This window comes from Passer domesticus, chromosome 5 (assembly GCF_036417665.1).
Source record: "Passer domesticus isolate bPasDom1 chromosome 5, bPasDom1.hap1, whole genome shotgun sequence".
Classification (NCBI taxonomy): Eukaryota; Metazoa; Chordata; class Aves; order Passeriformes; family Passeridae; genus Passer; species Passer domesticus.
This window is the reverse complement of record NC_087478.1, coordinates 27,508,606-27,532,480: the sequence shown is the minus strand read 5'-3', so window position 1 is coordinate 27,532,480 and position 23,875 is coordinate 27,508,606. Positions and strand designations below refer to the sequence as shown.

Here is a 23,875-nt window from a genome sequence, read left to right as displayed (position 1 = left end):
AGGGCTTTCCCAGAACCACTGGGAGCGCCAGGCATCCCACACGGCCATCTGAGCTGTTGGTTTCCCCCCTCATCCAGCCCACGTTGTACTCCTCCAAGATGGAAGGACAGGAGAAAGCTTTCTGTATTTTGTCAGTGCTTGGGCTGAAGGGTGTGTTTGACAAAAAACGACGTAGTGGAGCAGAAAATGAACAAAACCTAGATCAGTCAAAAATGTCCTTAACGAAACTTCTTGAAAGTTGGTGTTATCTCACTTTTGTTGTTGTGTTCACCTCTGCTGTATTTGTATTTTTTTCCCTATGTCTGTATTTAGTTCAGGGAAAGGGGATGTATAGACTTAATGTACTGTCAGCCTTTGACATTTTGATGTAGCTTCATGTAGTCTTTCTTTTAGCATAGCTGTTTTGATGAATTTCCTTGCTAGTAATGAATAGTAAGATTATAAAAAATAAATGTTTGTGTATAGACCTTCCAGACCTTTTTTTTTTACCTTGTAGGCTGGGGTGGTGGAGGTTCAGGTTAAATGGAAGCATACATATGAGCATGTTCTGTTGGTTATACTTTGCTGGTTTAAGTATGGTAAAGGGTATTTTGTTAATTTCTTGCTGCAGTAATTAGTAGAGTTTTTCTTTAAGCCTGTGCTAAAAATAATGTCAAATGAAAAAATATTTTTGTATCAGATATGATTATATGAAAACACATCCTTCTGAGAAAATGCATCTAGCAGTGGTGGCCTGTGGTGAAAGACTGGAGGAGACTGTTACTATGTTGAGATCAGCCATTATTTTCAGCATCAAACCTCTCCATTTTCATATTTTTGCTGAGGACCAGTTGCATGAGAGTTTCAAAGACATAGTAAAAGGGGATGTATAGACTTAATGTACTGTCAGCCTTTGACATTTTGATGTAGCTTCATGTAGTCTTTCTTTTAGCATAGCTGTTTTGATGAATTTCCTTGCTAGTAATGAATAGTAAGATTATAAAAAATAAATGTTTGTGTATAGACCTTCCAGACCTTTTTTTTTTACCTTGTAGGCTGGGGTGGTGGAGGTTCAGGTTAAATGGAAGCATACATATGAGCATGTTCTGTTGGTTATACTTTGCTGGTTTAAGTATGGTAAAGGGTATTTTGTTAATTTCTTGCTGCAGTAATTAGTAGAGTTTTTCTTTAAGCCTGTGCTAAAAATAATGTCAAATGAAAAAATATTTTTGTATCAGATATGATTATATGAAAACACATCCTTCTGAGAAAATGCATCTAGCAGTGGTGGCCTGTGGTGAAAGACTGGAGGAGACTGTTACTATGTTGAGATCAGCCATTATTTTCAGCATCAAACCTCTCCATTTTCATATTTTTGCTGAGGACCAGTTGCATGAGAGTTTCAAAGACATAGTAAGTATTCAAAAATGTATTCAATCAAATTGTAGCACAATTTGTAGCACAATATACAGCAATTCTGCTTGTTTGATAGAGGCAGAAATGCAGGAGTCTAAGGTAATAAGGTATTCATAGTGTTGGATGGGGATCTTTGAAATCTTTTCATGTGTGAGAATGCCAGCTGCTGATACCAGAGTTTCTCCTAGAGACAGACCAAAACTTTCTGATTTGTAATCTTGAATCTGTTAAATACAAACCTGATGTTCTGAACACAAACCAGTTATCTTGTGTGAGCTTATTTAGAGTTGGCTTTACAAGAAAAAATGTTAAATCTGTCCTTTTTTTGTCTCTGTGCTTACAGCATGGGTCAGTCTTATACTGTTAAGAGAAAGTGAAACACCAGTTTTTTAATATGGTGGATACAGTTATGTCTAGTTTTAGTAAATTTCAGTTAATGAAAATTACATTATGACTGGAGTAGCAGCTTTAGAAGCTGATGAAGCTATAACTGGAGGGTTTGACTGTTTTCATGCTCAAAATGTCATATTAACTGTGACATTAGTATGTTGCACATGCTAATTTATATACACTGTTATGTAAACAGTAGCTGTGGTAAAAATGGAGTAAGATTAAATTTGGAAATATTTCATTGCTATTTGTTCTGTGGTAACTAGTTAAGAGGGTTTTTAATTAATATACTTATTTCTTGTAAATACTTGTTTTGCTTCCTCTTCCTTTTGCATGAGATCTGATATGATGTGTTTTCTTCATAGTGGCTTGCAGGTGCCACTTTTTGTTCAAGTGTTTTGATTAGCTGACAAATTCTTGGATTTCTGTTATGGAAAAGAAGCATTGCACTTGTGTTCAAAGTATAAATTTGAATTGCGAATTGATTTTTTTTTTTCTGTTTTGGTAATAGAATTGAAGTAATTTTTGTGATTTCTTATTTTCACATAGCTTGAAGAATTTCCCTATGAAGGAAAAGTTAATTACACATTATATCCAATAACATTTCCATCTGAGAGTGCAGCAGAATGGAAGAAATTATTTAAACCATGTGCTTCACAAAGACTATTTTTGCCAGTAAGTTACTTTGTAGTAGGACAATCCAGAAGTCTGTTTATGAAGCATCAAACTGTCCTTGTTATTCTGATTTCTGTTTGGTTTTAAATTAAGAACTACTACTACTCCTTAAAGTTGCTTTTTTGGCATCCAAAAAAGCCCTCTGAATTTAATGTTTTTCTGTGGCACTAGTACCCTATGGCATAAAATTCCTTTTCTCACTTGATGCATTATGGCACAGTATCCTCAGAAAGAGGTGTAGGTCATGTTGTCATCTTGAAGGTGAGATGGATTTATCACACCTCATCTCCTTATTCCATTGGAAAGTCTCCTGTATGCTTGGGTCTGGGAAGTGCTAGAGAAAGGAGACAAGGAATGGGCTCTTGTTGCCACTGTTTTGTGCATATGCTCATCTAAGCATATGTTCAGAGGACATACTTCAGGCTTGGGGAATGAGAGCCATGGCAGCTATCTCCCAAAGGTGAGCTCTTGACACTTGTTTGATCAGCTGCATGGGAAAGCGAGGGAGCAGGAGCCAGAGAGGAGCTCCTGTTAGGGTAAAACCTGGCCTTCCCCTACTCCTAAGGAGCCCTGACATATAACATGTAAAATGAGTGCCTTTGCAATGCTGTTCTATCTGAAAATTATTTCCCTCTACAGAAATTCTTAAAAATGTGAGGAAAAGGAATGATGACAAATTTATTGATTGCAAACTGTCATTGTAAAGTGAATTTATTTGCCTATGACAAAAATTTGTTTAACTTTCTTGTGTTTTATTAAGGGAAGTTCAATAAAACTTAAAATTTTGGTTTTAAATTTCTTTCCCTCACAGTTAATCCTCAAAAATGTGGATTCACTACTGTATGTTGATACCGACATCTTGTTTTTGAGGCCTGTTGATGATATTTGGTCTTTTCTGGGAAAGTTCAACTCCACACAAATTGCTGCAATGGCACCAGAACATGAAGAGCCTCGTATTGGGTGGTATAATCGATTTGCTAGACATCCCTATTATGGAGTAACTGGAATTAATTCTGGAGTCATGCTAATGAATATGACACGTATCAGAAGGAAATATTTCAAGGTATGTGTGTTGCCACAATCGCATTTTTGATGGATTTCAATATTTTAATTCTATTTCTGTTTCATATTCATATATATTTTTCAAAATGTTTTTTTCTGTAATTGTAATAGTGCTCTGAAAGTACACTGTGTTTAAAGCAGTATCTATTTTTTAAATGTCATTCACTGTAAGACTTGAATTTCAAGTGTTCTTGACTGATTTATTTTTTCTTAGTTTTGAAAGATCCTTTGACTTGATACAGTTTGCTGTAAATTACATTTGCCAATAGATATGCACACATTATTTCTTCACTACAGTCATCCCAGAAAAGCAGTTATTGCAAACTTGTAAAATGTGTGTAGGTGTATGACCAGAAGGTGGTGCTAAAACATTTAGTAAGTTGTTGAAAACTAAGCTTTCCAAATTTTGATCTTTTACATTGTAGCCAGGTGATTATCACCCTAAGTATTTTTTAATTTGCTTTGAAGTCCTAGTTTTTGTAGACAAAGAAGTTTTTCATGAAAGTAGCTACTACTACATGCATGGAAGCAATGCACACAGCAGTAGAAATAGTCATTGCTTCTCAGACTTGAAGTTTTTTCTTATGTACTTGAAACAAGTTCAAAAGCAGAGTTGTGTGATTATGCTTGGGGGAAAGTACATCTCTGTTTAAGAGAAGTTTGATTAGGGAAGAATAATCATGCAGTGAAAAACTTATGGAAGATGCATCCATAAGAGAAGCAATATATATTTGCAGAAGACATTAATTCTCCCCCATTTCCAGTCTAATAAGCAGCTTTCATCCTAGCATTCTTGCTATGTATTTTTCTTGAAGGAAATTCAGAGAATTTAAGAGAAATGGAGAATGGATTATCTCAGTTGTAGTTAAAAGTAGAAAGTTTTAGTAGCTGTAGTGTATGGCTGCAGTTTCTCCAAGAAAGAGATTTATCTCTTATCGTGATAAATATATATGTACCATCAGTGAAATCTTGCATTGTCTACTTTATTTTACTGATTATAGCATATGGAGAAACGAAAAGACTGAAAAGTGTGAAGAGAAAAACATGGGATTGAAAGCTACATATATCTTAAGCTCTGATAGTGCATTTCTGTATAGTGATTTATTTTCAGTACGGTAAACACTAAGATAAATTTGGTCTTTTATTCACACTGTGCCAGAATTCTGGTTTGGCTTCTCAGTACAACTGAGGTTGTCAAATAATTGGAAACTTAATGTATTTTTGGTAAAATTTGAGTTCACCTTGTCAAAAGCATACAGATTATGTAGGATACTGAAATTATCCATAAAATGAACTGTAGTTTTCTAGAGGACAACATGAAGTCCTTTCTCCTTAACACCTAAAACTGGTGTTTTCTTCAAATTTAAATGTATATATATATTTAAAATATAAGATTTAATTAAGTTAAATAATTCATGAATATTTTGAAATTCAAAATAAAACACTACACTTTCCCTTGGTTCTAGAGGGCTAAAATATTTGTTCTGTGATTCTATGAGATCTGGGCTAAGAGAGCACTGAGCAGGGGAACCATTTAGGTTATTCTGCCCCAGTACCTAGAGTGTGGTCCCACAAGCTTGCCAGGTATCACAGTGCCCAAAGACACACACGCTTTATTACAAAACCTACTGTTCATGGAAACTTGCAGAGACTGTTTGCATCTTCAGGTTCCTTGAATGCCTTATTATGAAGAGAATTGGTCAATAGGAAAAGTTGCAGACATCAAAGCAAAACTTCGAAAAGGATTTAGTGTAGCTGAGTCTATACACAGTGGGCCTGAGAGTGTATGATTTTTGCTTGTGACTGTTAGCAAAGGAACGACTATTCTCAAACCTTGGGAAAAGAGGTAGGCCAAATTCAGGGGTAGGGACTGTCCTAATACCCTTGCCAGTGACACTGCAGATGCTTTTGGACCTTACAGTAACAGTTCCATGTTGTGTCCCACTAACTATTCCAGTGAAATACAGTAGGACTAGAAAATGCTTCCTTGTCTTAAGGGAAGGTGTGAATTTGTTTATATTCTTTCAGGAGGCTCAACAAATTCTTCAAGGAGTATATAAGTGCTGGGAATTTTTTTATCTTTTTAAAAATACCTGTAGACCTTTTTGCATGATACTGTAGTGCTAGAGCATTTATCTGAAGTGAAAGTTTTGGATCGGGATATTCCTGCAGTGCTATGGATTTAAAACTGTGGGTTCTTTGTCTGTTGTAGCCCAAATTACAAGCTGAGCCGCTTGAGGCCTTTAAGTGTCTTTCTTCTGTTGTCACATTGATTTTTAAGAGTCAGGAGGATCCAGAAGATGGATAAATAAAAAATAGAACCAGAGACTTTAGCCAATGGTTATAATGTTCATCTGGGTAGCAATAAGCTGTAGTTCCATGTACTGCTCCAGGAGTAAGTAATCTTTTATCCACTTACCTGTTTGAGCCTCCTCAGTCTTCTCAGGAGTGTCAGATCAGGCCATTTCAGACAAGCATCCCAGCTCCTTGGCTGTCGGTGGTGCCTAATGGATGTTGTTCCTTCTGGTCCTGTCTTATTTGTCTTGTGTGTGGAGTCTCTGTGTGTGTGTACAGCACAAATACATGCACTAAATGCACACATGTCTATGCTTGTATACAGATAGATGTGCATGCACAGACGTGTTACCGAATATGGTGTGTTCATTACACTGCGTAACTGCACATGACACTAGAATTCATAATAAAGCTTCCGATGGTTGGTGCCTACATGTTGTCTCTGCTAAGCAGTAGTTAGAAAATGGGAATGTAAAGCATTCAAGACTGTTTAGGATATTGATGCAGTAATAGTAGATGACATTTTTTGTGTTTGTATACATATAGATGTAGATATTTTTTTAAAGAGATATAGCAAATGCTACAGATACGGTGCTTTCAAACAAAAAGACCAATGTGGCAATGTGAATAGAGAGGAATGACTTCTATCACATTTATTGAGAAGGTTATTGATGCCTGAGATGCAGGCAGTCAAGGAAGGGAACAAGCACTTAGAAAAATCAAACAAGCCCCAAATAAATTAACTTCAGATTAATTAACAGTGCAAAGTAGAGATTCACGGGTATGCTTTGAAAAAAAAAAGAAAGTTCAGAGAGCTTCTGTGACCTAAACCATTGTAACTTTTTTTTTATCATTCATTGTTGCTTAGGGCTGTAGTTCCAAGAAGTATGGTGAACGTACACAAAACCAAATTGCTTCTAAAATGAAGGTTCCTGTCTCTTACCAGCTGCTTTTCCCTACTTTTCTTATTTACTTGGTTGTAGCCTTTGGTGTTTGGTCCTTTCTGTGATTCAATTAAATTTGATGACAGTAGAAAAAGGAAATCCTTCTGCTGGGTTATTGAAGTATATCAGCTTACGTAAATATGCAGTAAGTGTTGGCACTACATTGTTAGTGTAAGAACAGGGTAGAATCATGTAAACAGAAGGCAGAGGGCTGGCTCTCTCTTGGCATTAAGGAAATTTAAATTGGTCAGCTGTTTGTGGGATGCAGCTGCAGTTTGTTTAGATATTGCTGTGTGATTTGAGAATTTTTCCTCAGCTTTATATTTTCTTAGAATTTAAAAAAAAATAAAGGCTAAATGTGACAGCTTTTGTAAGTCTGGCTTCAGCTTTGGCTAGGCAGAAGTTTTCTGGTACAGAAATGAGTAATGACCAAGCTAAACAAATAAATGAAAGCCCAACCAAAAATGTCAGAAAATACTTTAATGTTCCTCCATATATTTTCTTCTGCTCAAATAAACTAGAATTTTGAGAGTTCTTTAGAACCTGTCTGCATCAGTTGGATGTCATCACAGAAATGCCTACTATCATTTGAGGTTTTTTTTCTCAAATAGTAAACATTCTTTGCATGTTGTGGAATACTGGAGAGAAGGTTTATATTCTGGACATTTTCAAATTAATGTAGCATTTTTTCTTTGAGTTTTTTTACTTGAGTAACTTCTGCAATGCAATTCTATCAGAATCCTACTTCTCAGGCTGTTTCACTTTACAGTGGAATATTTTAAAGAAGGAAAACAAGTAATTATTCAAGCAGTTTCTCTTGCTCCTACACAGATGTCATTATATATCACTGCCATTTTATTAATATATAGCTATTTTCTATTTATGCAAAGGTTATGGAAATATTACAGTTTCCAGTTCTTAAATCTGACAGCACTATTTGTCAAGTAGTAGTGCTTCTAGACATCTGGCTATGTGATTCATGTTCTTATCTGCTTTCCATCGTCTTGGGATATCCTCTGGATTTCTCTGCTCTTAAAACTCTACAAATGAAAAGAAAATTCTATTAAATAATGACTTTAACAATTTAAACTTCTCTTTCTATGTGTTGCTCTAATACTGTATTTGTTGCTGTATATTATCTTACCATGATTTGCCTGGTATGATTGAGCTAATTAAATTCTGTTTTTAATTCTTAGCATTTTGCCTAAACTTAAACCTTAGGTCAGTATTCTGGGAATTGCAAATTTCAGATCATTAAATTTTAAATTTACTTAGTGTGATTCAGTCTTATTTATTTGCTTTTTTGGAAGGATTTAGCTTAGTGTTAAAGCCTGTGTTTTACTTAATTTAATCACTTTTAATTGATTGAATCTAATGACAATTGAATTTAATGATATTGAATCTAATGACAATTCTTACTAGTGAAGAATTTTCTTGTGCATTTCTTACGCCTGCACTCATTGAATACTTACTTGCAGGCAGTCATAATCATAAATTTTTTAGGAGAGGAGAGACTGTAATATTCTGTTTGGCTTCTTGCATAATACAAGGCATAGATCTTTTTTTTGTATTAATTCTTGTCTGAAATCTTGTAGTATTTCTTGGTTTAGTCTTCAGTTCTGAAAGCCCTTCATATTTCATGGCTGAAATGATCTGAGGGAAGAGTAAAAACTGAACTGCAATTTTATGCACTTTCTAGTTTGTCAGTGTAAAGCTCAGAGAAAGAAGTCTTTGATTCTGTAAATCTCAAACTGAGTATTTTGCTCCTGGTAATCTCTTAATGTGATATTCCTGTATGCAAATCTGAAACTCTTCTGGAGTTCTAATATAATTTTTCTTTTGGCAACTTGCTTAAAAAGAAGCAAGGGTCCAATGCTTGTACTTGTTCAGGAGTTTTCTCTCTATGGGACTTACTGCTATTGCATCCACACTCTCAAAACTGTGAAGTACAGAGTACAAAGTGAGCAGCCTTGCTCCTGTTCTGTTCTAGTTGAGTTAAATAGGGTGTAAAGAGATTAGATTAGCTTTAGAATATGTAACCATTTAAACTGCAGATTTGAATCCCTTTGTTAACGTGGAATTCAATGTAGGCCAGTTTGCTCCTCAACCAGAACCTTAGAAGAACTCCTTTTCTTTTGAAGTGATTCTGCTAAATCAAGAATTCGGGAATTTGGTATCAGCTGTTTTTTTTGGTTCTTACTGACTTCTGCTACTGAAAAGTTGTCCTGTTGATGAGGAAATTCAAGTTCAGTAATTAAAAAAATAAGTTCAACTTGATGAAAATACTTCTGAAAACCTTGAAAGATTTCTGAATTTTGTAGACTACTTTGTAGCCAGTATTTTTTTCTGTGTGTTCAGAACTATTTAATAATTAATTTTATATTGAACTGGTTCAAATTTTTGCAGTTATTGTTAGAACCTGTGTATATAACTCTGTGATAAATAGAGAAATTGCATGATATGTGGATATTGAAATACCCCCCATCTATTTGCTGCATGACTTAAATGCGGTTTTGGTATTGGATCCTACTGCTGTATAAAAACTCCCTTGCTTAGGGAGTTTTTATACAGCAGTACAAGTTTTTACAAGAAAACAAATTCTAAGTTTTTATACTTAGAATTCTGGGTTAAGATGTTAGAGGGAAATTTTTTTGGAAGTTGATCATTGAGAAATAAAGCATATTGGAAATGTCAATAACGAGTTTCCTTAGATGGGCTTGTTGGTTTAAAAGGATGAAGTTATCTGTACATTTGAGATTTGTATCTTTGCAGTGCAAGCTACTGCGATTCTGTAAGGCATTTCCTTCCCTGCAGGTAGAACTGTCCTGAATGTGTGTTGTTTTGCTTTGTTCTGTTTAACAGAATGATATGACACCAGTCCGGTTACAATGGGGAGAAATTCTGATGCCACTACTGAAGAAATACAAGCTGAACATAACATGGGGTGATCAGGATCTATTGAACATTATGTTTTTTCACAATCCAGGTAAATCCACATTGATTTTCAGCCTAACAATGTGAAATTATCTTTTCCATGGAAAAAAAAAATATCCAGGAAAAAAATCTAGGAAAATATTCAATAAGCAGGCTTTTGGGTCAAAGCCTTCAAGGGACTATTCACTTCTGAAAGCATTTGAGACAGTGCTGGAGCTTGCTAGAGTGTAATTAACTGTTAGATTTCAAAACAACTGTTCAGAAATTTATAAAGCTGTCCTAAATAAATAAAGAAAATATCCTGAAACAATTTTGATACTTAACCCAGAGTTCTCATTTTCTACACAGAAAGTCTTTATGTCTTTCCTTGCCAATGGAATTACCGGCCTGACCACTGTATCTATGGAAGCAATTGTAAGGCAGCTGAAGAAGAAGGTATATTTATTCTTCATGGAAATAGAGGTGTTTACCACGATGATAAACAACCAACTTTTAGAGCTGTCTATGAAGCGATAAAAAATGTAAGTGATTTTTGCATTGTACTTGTTATTCTTTCGTGTATGTTTATCTATAGTAATACATGTGTTTTGTAGGCATGTTGATATTCACCTAGATTGCAACAAAGTAGTATTTTTCACTTTTAAGTAATGTCAAGTGTTTTACCACTTTTTTATCTTTTATTGTTTGGATCGAGTTCCAGTATATTCCTGTTTTGATGAGCATCTTTTGATAGAGAGTGTAGACTGTATCTAGGTTAGAATTCTAGAACTATGCCTGTAGTTGTCAGTGTTTATTTAAAGGGCTTTATTATCATTTATTTAATAAATCACCTAGTGAATTATTTCCATGAGTATTTGGGCATCTTAGAACATCTGACTAGGAAGGGGCCGACAACTATCACTGAAATCCAAGTACCTGGCCCTGCACAGGGCCATCCCTGAGAGTCACACCATACACCTGAGACCATTGTCCGAAGACTTCTTGCACGGTGCAGGCTTCATGCTGTGACCACTTCCCTGGAGAACCTGTTCCAGTGCCCAACCACCCTCTTCTGGACTCTTTTCCGAATATCCAACCTAAACCTTCCCTGACACAACTTCAGGCCATTCCCTCAGGTCCTGTCGCTGTCACCACAGAGCAGAGATCAGTGCCTGCCCCTCCTCTTCCCCTAACAAGGAAATTTTAAGTGCAGTGAAGTCTCCCGTCAGTCTCCTCCAGGCTGAAGAGACCAAGTGCCCTCAGCCACTCCTCACACGCTTTCCCCTGAGGCCCTTCACCATCTTTGTGGTCCTCCTTTGGACCTTTATATCCCTTGGAGCTTTATATCCTTCTTGTGTTGTGACTGAAAGTGCACGCACTGCTTACTCAAGGTGAGGCCACACCAGTGCAGAGTAGAGAGGACAATCTCTGTCTCCAGGCTGAATGAGCCATCACCAGAAGCTTCATTCTTTTGGAGATTTTAAAGTGCAGAAAAAAGTCTCTTGTTCCCAAAGTTTGTATGCAGCACTTTAATACCTAATTGTATATAGATTTGGATTGTAAAAATTTTTTTTATATACTATGTTTTGACCTTTTCCAGAAATTCAGTGTATTATGTTGCTGTTCCTTTAAATACTAAGCACAATGACTTTATTTTCATTCTGCCAATAAGTCATCTAATGAACCATTTATCATTACATCAGTATACTCACTGAAGAGCTGTAAAACTTAGCACTGATGCACATTTTAATGTAGGAGGCTACTGTGTGTGTATAACCTACAAAAATCAAGAGTATATTTTAATGTTGCTTTATTACACATTGTCATATAGGTATAAAAATGAAGAAAAGTACTTTTGGGGGTCTGAGAATACATTGCAGAGAAAGTAATTGTATTTCCATAAAAATATTATTTCTTTGTTTCCTTTGAGCATTGTCAAAAATAGAAGAAAAAATTATTTCCTTTTATTTATGTTCCCATTTTGTATGTGGATGTGTCAGAGAAAGTACGTAAACCGCTACTGATTCAATGGTAATAAGATGAACAAAATTATGTTACTTCAAAATGCTGTTTTAACTTAGCATTTGTTTGTAAAAATTATTGCAGTGTTGAGCTAATAGTAACTTTATTTCATGTTAAGCATGGTATGTGTTTGACCATCATTCAATTTAATGAAACTTCAGTACCACTTTTTATACTGCTGTTTCATTATAATTTGATAAGACTTGTATTACTTAAAGGTTATATGTCATTTGGGACAAGTTACAACAAAAAAATATCCAGAAATCATTTGAGTTGTAAATTTTTAATTGGGTAAGGTAATTTTAAAAATTTCCTCCTTGCCTGTCTGAATACGTTCATTTGCTTAGCATAAAAAATCGTTCTTAGGTTTACTGAAAGCATGAGAGCATACTTCTGTAATTTAGAGGTGTTTTTAAATTATTGCATTGAGAAGCAGTCATGAGTTCTTGAAAACATTTAATAAACCTATAGGCATCAAATATGATGCTGAAAATAATTTTTATAAAACTCTTAATACCTCTGTGTAATGACAATCTTCCATATTAACCTTGAATTTTCTTAACCTCTTTACAGTATTCATTTGGAGATGACCTGGTTCATTCGCTGCTGCAGCCCCTAGAACGGGAATTACAGAAAACCACGCACACATACTGTGGAAGAGTATACAAAGTATTCATAAAGCAGCTAACAAAAAGCATAAGAGACTTGTATGCCAGAAGATCAAAGGGAAGGTGATTTTTGACACCTAGCTATTACATCAAGAGACTGAATTAACATAGCTGGTCAAAAGGTGCAAGAATTCTATTACAGCTTGAATGGGCTTTTAATGTGCCCAGAAAAAAAGTTTACTAGCATACATAAAAATGAAGTAAATATTCATGTAATGAAGAGCAAGAACTTTTTTCTGCAATGGTGACTTTCTGGTTTTTTGAAGTTTAATCAGTGCTAATGTTTGTCTCATATCTGATGATTTGGGTGTTACTGGCTTCTATGGTCAGTAATTTTAGTCTGCATAATTCAGTTATCTAATGATAAATGAACAAGGAAGAAATGAAGATGGCTCTGTTTGGGAGTGTACCTCATATATTGTCTAAAATTCTATTAAACTGTGAATGTAGCAATAACTGAGTCAGCAGCACTAACCTCACTTTAAAGGTGTGAGCCTTTATGTAAACAAAGTTGTTTACAAGTGCAGAAAATACTCTCTTGTCAAAGAAATGTGTTTTAATCATTGACAATCTGTATGTGCCTTTATATGTTCATCTCTTACATGTTGAAGTACTGTTTTGACAATCTTGTTTCGTTTATCTCAGATGTAAACTGCACACTATAAATATGATTTTCTGAGAAATTAATGACTAGTATGTGATACTAGCTTTCTCTGTTAGTAAATACAGAGACTTTATATTAAAAATAATTTGTTTCAACATTGTAGAGCCATTAGCACCAAAAGGTAGAGCAGAACTGAGGGTGTTTTAAGTAAAAATCCAGTTTGAAGTTGCTTGTCTTACAACACTTTAAAAAATTCATGGTTTTGCAGCTTTATAGTATAGGGCATTTTGAAAATAGAAAAAAAGCCCAGTGGTGGAAAGGTGTTGCTGTTGTATTTCCATACTAGGAATTATTACCTGATGATTGTTAGAGAGTGTGTAGTACCTAAAAGTGAAGACTGTAGTAAGAGTTCTGATATTCAGACTGTGTAGTAGGTGGGGTTTTTTTTAGAGAATATTTCCTGTTATAATACCTTTTTTTAATAAATGGCTTTAAAATAGTTTTGGGGTAGACCCTCAACTACATGAATGCATTACTGTCGATAGGGTGATATTGATTTGTAACAGGAAAGGATTAGATTTCCTCCAATTATCTTAATGAAAAAAAGAAAAGCTTCTGTTTAAGTAATAAAAACTTTTTCTCCAGAGGAAACCATGAAGAAAAGGGCTGAATTCTAGTGTTACAGTAAAATATTTAAACTTGCATGGTATGAAATGTATTTGTAAAGCATATATGAACTTAGATAACCTGTCTAAGTGAGATGAAGTCTTCATAAAGTGAGCTTTTGGATTCCAGGACAGTTCCTGTGTGGTGAACATGGAGAATCCACTCACTGACTTGCACCTTCATCCCAACCCCATTTTAAAAGCTTAATTTTTGTACCTGTTTCCTTGTCAAATATAGACTGGCTTTGACTTCCAGATCCACGTGAGCTGGACAAATGCTTTAGCAGTACAAGAACACACTCCACTGTCAGCAGAGTTTGTATCCTGCTTCTAATTTCCCTGCAGGCTCAGGGTATAAATTTTTGGGATGGAATCTAGGAAGCAGTCTGCCTCTCATGTAGATCTCTTCTCCTTGCTGTGTAACCTTTTGAAGCCTGAAAATGTAGAAATCTCTGTGAAGGTGAATACTGTAACTGACTGATTTTACAATATGCAGTGCATTATTTTTTTACATAAATACTGATTTTTGTATCAATTTGTCTTCAGCTTTTCTTTTTACTTGTACTATGTGTTTGTATTTAAAAAAATCTTTCGAGTTGTTTTTGTGTTTGTCTTTGTAGAAACTTTCAGCTTTGAATTTGTTTTTAGTGTGTTGTAGACATGTCAAGATACTCTTAAAACCCAATGGACCATTTAAGAAAAAAATGTGGACCTTAGCAGCAATCTTTCCACTTAAATTTCAAATTTTATGGGGGAGTAGAGCAAGAAGAATTAATATTGATGCTTATTTTAGCACAAAAACTCTTTCTTTGAATTAATTCTTTCTAGCTTATAACTAGAAATGTTTACTTAGCATATTACAAATAGCAGAATATGGCCTTATGCCATAGGTTTAGATTAATTTTTTGAATAGAAATGAAAACTGCTTATCTCCATTCACCTCCAGGTAACACTCATGAACACTTTAGAAAAAGCAAGAGGCTTGTGTTAAGTAATTGTGCAGTATTTGTCTGTTTCAAATACATTTTTAGTTCTCTATTCCCTATGTTTTAAATTTAGGAAAACAACCTCCCTTTACAAACAAAAACCCGGATCTGGTATGTAAGGGAAACATTTAGAGACACTAAAAAGACTGGAAATCCAGATAACATGAGAGAAACCAGTTATGCTCCCAAACATTTGGGTACCTGATTTGTAAGGTTAGATGCTTAGAAGTGTAGAGCTTACATCTAGCTTGGGAATTCTTATTGTTCTCTAGTTTTACAAACATTGCTTTTTCTACAAACACAGTGAGTACTAACAAATTACAGACTGTTAGGAATCAAATTTTTAATGATTTATTTGTTATAAAGTTATTATAAAATGTAAAGTTTGATAGAAAAATGCAAACATTGGGAAATGTACATTCAGTTTGAAGATAAATCTGTTTTCCTCATGCTTGATTAGTCTCTATGTCATGGTACATTATTCTGTCTCTTCTAAAGGGATCACAGTGTCATGGTAAAGAAATCTGTGTGAAGATGTTATCTTATCTGGATGAATTTCTGTCACTCATTGCAGACAGTATGAAAAGCAAGCTATCCTTTCATGGGACTGGAACATCCTTGCATGTGGTGCTTTGCCACTGCCAGTTACTAAGGCTGCATAAGCCTTATGAACATGTCTGTCCAGTTGTTTGTAGTTTTGCCAAAATTATTCTGTGGTGATTTTTAATACCAATTGCATTGGTTTTGGTAACCTTTTGATTTAAGCTTAGAATGATTAAGAAAACAAGTTTAGAGGGGGGAAAAACATTTTTGTTATTATTTTTTTAATAATATTTTAAAAGAGTATGGAGTTGCCTTGTGCTGGTTTTGACCTAAATTTGTTCAAGTTGTAAACTTCTGGCAAAATGCTGATTGGAAGACTGAGCTGTCAGTGTATTTCTTGATTTGTACCAGATTTCTGTCCATACCAGACATACTCTGACCATTCAGGCTTTCCACACTTCCATCTGTACACTTCACATAACATGATGACTAAGAAGCCAGCTGTCTGTCTTTTCCTCCTCACAAATCATATTTCCTATCCACACAGGATGGAAAAGAAAGCTACAATCTGGTGGTGGAAGGATGATATGGTCTGGGTCTGCTTGGAAGGTTTAGAGGCAGAACATGCAAGAGCTGAAGGTATAATGTGTTGGCTGTATGTGCGTTCTTGGACTCTTTTTTGAGTGGAAATAACAATGAAATGCTGCTGCTTATTAACTCACATTTATGGCTGTTGTGGTGTTTCTGGCAGATCAAATGGGATGAAACTGAGCATTAACTTCAGCTTATCTGTAGGAAAACATGAGACTTCTGGTTTCTTCTGCCTGGTTTATAAAGGTGCCTCCAAATGTATAGGCATATGTAGAATTTCTACTTCTTAAAAGGCTTAACTTATTTTTCGTTGTTTTCTGATTCAAATGGAAGGATTTTCAACTAGCAAACAGGTTTAACAATAACCATTTACTGGCAGTATGGTTTTTTCTTTTTACTTGACTAAGTGGAATATTCATGTATAATTAAAATGAATGTATAGGCTTTTTGTCCAGATCTTTTTAGTAAATTATCAATTTTTGAGTAGCAACTATTTTAACATTCTCATGGTACCTAATGTGATCATGATAATTATCGTGGCTTTCCTGCCTGCTTTGCTATTTTGTGAATGGATGGCATTTGAAATGCCATCCAATGATTTTTTGTGTTAAAATAAGTTGCAGAGAACTGTAATGTGAATGTGTGACTTCTATTATCAGAAAGTGGATTCTGCTGTAGCAGGGACAGTAGAAGCAGGAAGTAGTGGGAAGGTACTTCTCATCATCATGGATCTTGTGAAAGGTCTTGTATCTATCTTATGGCATTTTTGCTGTCAGTCCGAGCATTTTTCTATGCACAGGAACTTTGAAGTGATTTTTCTCTTTGAAATCTTCTGTTTCTTTTTTGGAAGTTCAGTTTTGTCCAGCTGCATTTTTCTGTATATTTAAGAAGAATAACTGAAATTCCTACAGAGTTTTGCACAAAGAACAGCTAAGTTATTTATTCAAGTTGTCCAAGTGGGCAAAGCGTGAAGCCAGCGAGTAAAAAATAACTAAACATGAGTGTATGCACCCTAGGAAAACAAAAAATATTTGATCTTTTTAACACTACAGAGAAACATTTGACTTGGTCTCTGTATTCAACTGCCGAATCTTAAGTAATGCAGGATAATTTCCTATAGAAATGCAGGTTGCCTCACAGTTGCATTTTTGTTCTAGTAGAGTATTCAAAACTATTTCTCAGGTTTCAAAACAGAAGATGTTTACAGAAGTAATAGTGAATTTTCCACTTCAGGATGTGTGGAGGAAATCTCATTTTAAAGTGGTTCTCAAAATCTCTCTCTTGTAACCATTTAGTGGATCTATAAGAGCAGCTTGTCCTGAAACTTGTCATGAAATGTAAGATATGTTGGTCTCCTATCTTTTTTCAAGCCTTTGTGGGCCTATTAAAATTTTAAGTTTCTTGAAGGAACATTGAGTAATTGGAAATTCTTATGTTAAAATTCAGTTGTGTCTCTTAAGTTTTGTGGTTGCTTTATGCACAGCTGCAGTCAATTCTTGAGAGAGTCCTCATTTAAACTTATGAATGTGCGTCTTCCTGTATATTTGCTTGCAAATTTCTGCAGGGCTTCCTTATGCTCCCTTCTGCCTTTTCCCTGCCCTGCTTTTAGAAGATAATCACTAAGCTCTTCATTCATTTGAATGCTTATAAAAATTGCAGGAGGTATTATTACAGGTCTCTTTACAGAAACCTGTAATTAAAGGAGGACTTGTATGCCTGCTGTGGTTGGGGTTTATTTTTTCTTTTTCTTCAGACTGCTGTTTGATGATGTTCAGGTAGGAGGAAGTTTGCAGCAATTACTAAAGTCATTATGTTGTTTGAGTGATCATCTGGTAGTTTCTTCCCTGAATATCTGTTCTCTTAGGGTAGATGCATGGCTGGTGCCTGCCTACTTCATCCATATGATTCCATGTTTCTTTAATCAAAGCAACGACCATCAGTTCTGTTAAATCTGGATTTTAAATGCTTCTATATCTGGTGCCACCTTAGTTGCACAAACCAGGGACTCAGTCTATTTCCACTTACAGGTCATACAACCATAGAATGTAAGTTGGAAGGGACCTTAAAGCTCATCTAGTTCCAACCTGGCCTTGAACATTTCCAGGGAAGGGGCATCTACAACTGCTCTGGACATGTTCCAGCATCTCACCGTTCTCTTCACAGTAAAGAATTGTTTCCCTTATACCTAATTTAAACCTTCCCTCTTACAGGTTAAAGCCATTCCCTTATCCTGTCAGTAAAGCCTTTGTAAAAAGTCCCTCTCTTGTAGGGGCCCTTCAGGTACCGGAAGGCTGCTCTAAGGTGTCCATTTTTTATTTAATTTCCTTGTTTTAGTTTCCAGCTAATCCATAGGAATAAAATAGAGGGATAACAAGGAATGCACAATTTTTCACAACAGGAGCTAGATAACTACAATTTCTGAGATAGAGTTAACAATTTTGAAATAGTTCTCTATCCTTGAATCTAATTTCTGATTTGGTGGATGTGAGGGTTAGTGTCCTGTGTTCATCAAATGATTGGACTTTTCCCTCTGTCAGCCCCTTATGTGGAGGGATGAGGAGATAATTCTTAAAAGACTGATTCCTTGTTTACTGTGAATTTCAAGGAAAAGAACTATAACTTGTCACTGTAGATCCTTAGTATCACTCTATCTAAACCCTCTGAAATAGGAATAATTGCTCCCTTGCTGCTGTGTTGTTGTATTGGTTTTATTTGTTAATGGTCATGCTAAAAGGGGAGGGGAAATGATGCAGTTATTTGCATCTCCTTGCTAGTTCCTGACCTGTTGTCTTTGAATTCCACGTAACGTTAAAAACCAGCAACTAAACCCAATTTCAGAGTCTGGTCAAAGCCAGAGATGAGCATTTTGACACCCTCATTTAGGAACATGGGTTGTGTGCCATACTCATAGATTAGACATCAGGACAGTTTCCTTGTTCTGTTTTACCAAAACAAGTCTACAAAAGCAAGACTTCTCAACTCTGATACACTTTGTTGCTGTACCAATAATGCCAAACTTCTAAAATACAGGCATGTTATATTCTGAAAGTGTGTTAGAAGCCTTTAAGCATAAAGTCTGTAAGTGTTATGACTACTTTTCAAGGTACCTGTTGAATTAATATTCTCACTCAAATTTCTCTTCCCATTTTTCCACAGATAATTTATTGATTGTTTGTCTCCTTAGAGCAAAGGAAAAATTTGGGAATTTGCTTTAATAAATGTTCACTTGAAACCAAGCCATATTTTGCAAGGGGAGAAAAGCGAATGTGAAGTTGGTTTGCTAGGGGTTGTTTCTGCACTTCAGACCCCTCTAAGGCCACAAAGTGCAAACTTGGGTCTTACCTGTGGCTTTCTCATCACTTGGAGAAGTGCTGCTAGATTGTGCTGTCTTTAATTTTCTCATTACTGGCATTGAACTGATAGCTAAAAATGCTTTTTGTGCTTTCCTAAGTGGCCTTTCTATTTTATGCAGCTTGTATTAAATTATTAAACTGAGATGAGCAATTTATTATCATTTTCTACTACCTTCATATTCTGGGAGGTCACTTTCCCTCCTGTTCTTCCTTTGGGTCATTTAATATCATGCCCTCATTTTCAGAATTATAATCTGGGTACAGCAGATCCATTTCTTCCTCTGTGTCTTATGAATGTTAATGTTCTGCCAGTCATTTCTGTACACATTTTACTAGAGTAATTCACATTAAATCAGTCTGTAATATTTATAAGAATAGCTTTGGAATGCAAAAGTAGATGTAGAAGTTATCCTAAAATGCAGATCTTTGTGGTTGAATTAAGGAGTATTTAGAGCATGATTTTTTTTGTCTTCCAAGAAAATTAAAGCAGTATAATCCGTTTCAACTAATGATTTAAGACTAGGAAATCAAATTTAGTTAAAGCTGATGTTTTAGCCTTATAATGCTGACCTGACCTACTGTGTCTCACTCAGCAGCTGGTGAAGTGAAACTTCTGTCAAGTATTCAATGCAGTTCTGACTAGACACTGGTATTGTTATTTTTTAAATTTTAAAAAATTTTCTATGTTTTACCTTGTTCTTTTGTTTTACATTTTTATGCCATGGATGATATTCTTCAAGGTGAATTTGAATTGCAGATCTAAGCCCAAGAAATAAAAAACCCCAATTTGGCTACCCAAAGTGTGTTATATATGTTTGTCTTTTGATTTGATATTATTCATCAGTCTTGTGGGAAAAATGGATGTATTGGGTTTGCTACCTCTCATCCTTTCTGCTTATTCTTCCTGGTTTCCTTTCTTTATTACCCCTCCAGTCTGCTTGCTGCTTGTCTTCTCCAGGAGCTGGTGTCACTCTACCTGTCTGATCTTTCTGGATCTCACTGGCAGCTGAATGTGTTCTGCCACCAGATTGCAGAGCTGTGCTTTCAGAGCTGTTTGCTGTGATAAGGTAACTGTTCCAGTTCAAGCCAGAAAGGTTCCCTGCAGCAGGGGTGCTGCTTTCTCCACAGAGCTGCTGCATGAGCTGGTACCATGTCTGGGCACCTCAGCGTGTTCTTGACCCAGTGTAGTGCATAAGCAGTGCTGTGTGTTTCTTGATTGTAACTTGGGGAATAAATTGAGTTTCCCTTTCAGCTTTAGGGAATAGGCTATTACAAAATTGTAATCATCTTTATTTTTCTGTAGAGATAAAGGCTTTTTACCAGAGGCATGCTTCCAGGAAGAAGCTTGGCTGTTGAAGCCATTACAGTTGAAAGGAGGTGATCTGAGCCATTCTGCTTGCCTGAGGCAGGCAGGGCTGCTGAGAGCAGCCTGAGCACCTGCCTGCCAGGGCACCTGGTGTCAGAGAAGGGCTTGGTCTGGGCTCTCTTCCTGTAAGGGCTGGATGACCTCTAAGGAAGAAGCAATCTTCAGTCAGCTCTTCTTTCTGTGAAGGTACAAGGAGAGGAAATTGATTTATGACTTCAAAAGGCCCAAACAAAGTTTTAGAGGGATTGCTGAACACAATAGAGTGCACAGTATATAAAATGGCTGAAAAATTAACAGCTGCAAATAGCCCATTGAAACAGACAGGATTTTGAGAAGTAGCTTCTTCACTGGTCCATAAAAACAATGAATAAACTGAGCAAAAGTTAGTGATGGTAGGATGCTGCTTAAAAACAAGATCAATATCTTATTTTTGCAGTAATCCTATTTTGCCTATTTTGATTATTTTTTGCCCAGAAGGATAGGGTGTAATTAATAAAAATTGATTTAACTTGAAGAATAAAGCATTAACAGTTTTCTATTGTAAGAAAAATGAAGCAGCTAGCAAATTCACAGGTGTTTTATTTTTATGTGCTAGACCTCAAGCAGTCTCTAAATTAATTAGAAGTCTCTTTATCAGTGTACATTTATCAAATAATATGACAAGAATTTTTATATATTTGCACAAAATAAACTTAAGTATTTTATAAATTTTAGAGTCCAAGTGACATTAATACCTTTTTGCAAAATACATGTATTTTGAGAACACTACATCCTGTGCCATAACTTTATAACTGTTAAAGGTGAAAGTGCTTGTTCTCCACATAGAATAGTACTATGTCTCTGAAAAGGTGTAATTTTTAGAGGATCACGTTTATGTGGTGCCTTGTACATACCAGCACTCTTCATTTTCATCTAAATTATGACTCTCTGAGGATGCAAGTTTATTTTTTGTCTCAGTAATGCAAGTGTCCATTACGCTAAACAGCACTGGAAAATGCAGAGAGTTCTGTCATGACACCCACTGGCACCTTGGCAGGCATTAGAGGAAACAAACTGAACTGAGTTTCTTAAACAGAACCATTTAGCAGTACTGTGCCTGACTGAAATCACTGGCTCATGCTTCAAAATAGCCCATAATCACAAAGGAAATACAGTAATACACAGTCTTCAGCAAGAAAGATAGAGACCTTCTGACCTCTTCAGAAATCTTCCCCTAATTAGTTTTAGTCCTGAAAGTAGATGTGTCAGAAGCTCCTTGAAGTCCATTAAGGATTTTGCTATTGATTTAATATGAAAGTGTTCAGATACCCTGGCAATGGATGGTAGCATAAAGCACTGATAAATCAATTAATAAAGTTTGGCCATGGGGATGTTAGTTCATCTAGTCTCATCAGTCATATATCACAGGCCATCAGCTGTAATGAACCCAGTAATTTATTTGACCAAAGGATAACTTGTGTCCAGCTAGCCCATGCCTTTCTGAGAGATGTCCAGTCCTGGTTTGAGTGCCTGGAGAAAGAAAATGCTTCCCTTTGCCTGTTTGTTGCAATGGTTCGTTGCTCTCACAGTGATGAGTGTGTGCCTCAAGTCTCATTTTAATTTTTTCTGGTATTAGGTTTCAGCCATGGATTCTTTTTATGCTTCTCCTCACTGGGGTAAAGAGGTCCTTAATATGCTGCAGTTTCTCCTTGTGGTGATACTTAAATGTAGCAATCAAATCACTTCTCAGTTTCGTTTTGGATAAGTCAAACAAATTGAGTTCATGAACTTTTACTCAAATACATCTCTCTTAGGTTTTGTGGCTCTTTTTAATACCTTCATCAGTTTTCCAGAAGCCTCCTTAAAATATGGGCACAGCATAAAATACGGTATACAGGATTTCAGTATGGTATACAGTATAGTTAAGGATTTGGTAATTTTAATGCATAGATAAAATTTTCCTAGTATTTATAAATTTGTACATTGAGTGCTCATGTTAACATACTTTCCATTCCTGGGCTTGGATCTGCATTCCTTGTTCTGGGGGCATTTGTCTTTGTTAGAGTGAGCTCAGCCTAATGCTCTTTCATCACAGTAATGCAGATTCAGCTGTGGAATTGCTGCTGTTATCACTGTTTATCATCTTACCAGGTATGGTCATCTGCAAACTTCATCAGCTGTGATTTTATATTTACTTCCAAATTACCAGTGAAAGCTTTTAATAATGTTGTCCTTTATAACTTCACTGGAAACAGCTCTTTGATAAAGATTTTCTATCAAAGATTATTTGTTGAGAGTGGCCGGTTAGTCTTGCAGGTTTTTTGTATTTCTGGTTTTTGTCTGCATAGCATAATTTTAGCTTCATGGAAAAACAGAATACATTCAGGAATAAATATCATATTTGTTTGACAAGCTTTGTTTTCCTGGCAAGCACATTGATTACTTCTGATTGTAGTATTTTGTTTTAATTTCTTTCCAGATAATTGCGTTGCAACTTCTGTGATATTTTTTTTTCATGTCTGACAATAGTCTTAGTCTCATAGCAGTCTTAACTAAAAGTTACTCAGTATTTTAAATAATATTAAAATTATTTTGATTGTTTTGTGGAATTTTCTGGGAATTCTAAGATTTGTTGAACCCATTAACAACAGTGTTCTTCCAGAAATTCTTTCATGATTTCCTACTGTAAATTGTCTAGATCTGCTGAATTTGAAATGTTTATATTGGTCAATATTTGCTTAACTTTCTTCTGGTTTGCTAATGCACATGAAAGTATTTTAACACTCACATGTGATGCAAACATATTTTACTTCTGAATTCAGAAGACTTACTTGAATGCCTTCACATTATCAAAAACATTAATTAGTAACGAACACAGATTTAATTTCTTTTGTTCTTAATTTATTCCCAAAAGTACAGCATTGTATCTCTCTTAATTCGGAAGGGAGGTGGTGGGAAGAAGTGTTGCTTTTCAAATTAATTCATTGGTAAGCCTAAATACCATAATATCATTTTAGAGCTGGTATCTTGGAGATATGTTGGAGTGATGTCTTGCTAAAAAAAAGGAGATTCCTAGTCATTTATTTGCTTTGGAATCATGCTAGAAGGGTCAGAGAGGCTGTGACACAGTATTGAGTCAAACAAAAAATCAATACCCTCATCCCTATCTGTCCTTCTCTCTCTCTCTTTCTTTCTTTGTTTTGTGCAAAGTTTCCTGTACATGTGTAGTACAGAGACACAGGGAAGAACATTCCTTCCCCAGCCTTCTAAATTTTTTAATATCCAGATTGAACATAGAAATGAAAAAGTAATGAATGATGGATATTTCATTCACTTTTCATGATGTGAAATAGCTGGTAAACTGAATAAGAGTACATTTTAGAGCATAAGCAGCAGAACCCAAATACAGAGTGGTTTCTAGAAC

The 23,875-nt window shown here is 35.5% G+C and overlaps 1 protein-coding gene across 1 annotated transcript in view; it reads left to right on the top strand.

Moving 5' to 3' along the window:
- Positions 1-15,055, top strand: part of GXYLT1 (glucoside xylosyltransferase 1) — a 29,924-nt gene extending 14,869 nt beyond the window's left edge. The window contains exons 3-8 of the mRNA XM_064422460.1: positions 680-854; positions 2,335-2,460; positions 3,272-3,523; positions 9,624-9,747; positions 10,044-10,216; positions 12,270-15,055. Coding sequence (XP_064278530.1) covers positions 680-854; positions 2,335-2,460; positions 3,272-3,523; positions 9,624-9,747; positions 10,044-10,216; positions 12,270-12,431 — 1,012 coding nt within the window. The 3' untranslated portion in view covers positions 12,432-15,055. The remainder of the gene's footprint in view (positions 1-679; positions 855-2,334; positions 2,461-3,271; positions 3,524-9,623; positions 9,748-10,043; positions 10,217-12,269) is intronic.
- Positions 15,056-23,875: the final 8,820 nt, after the last annotated feature.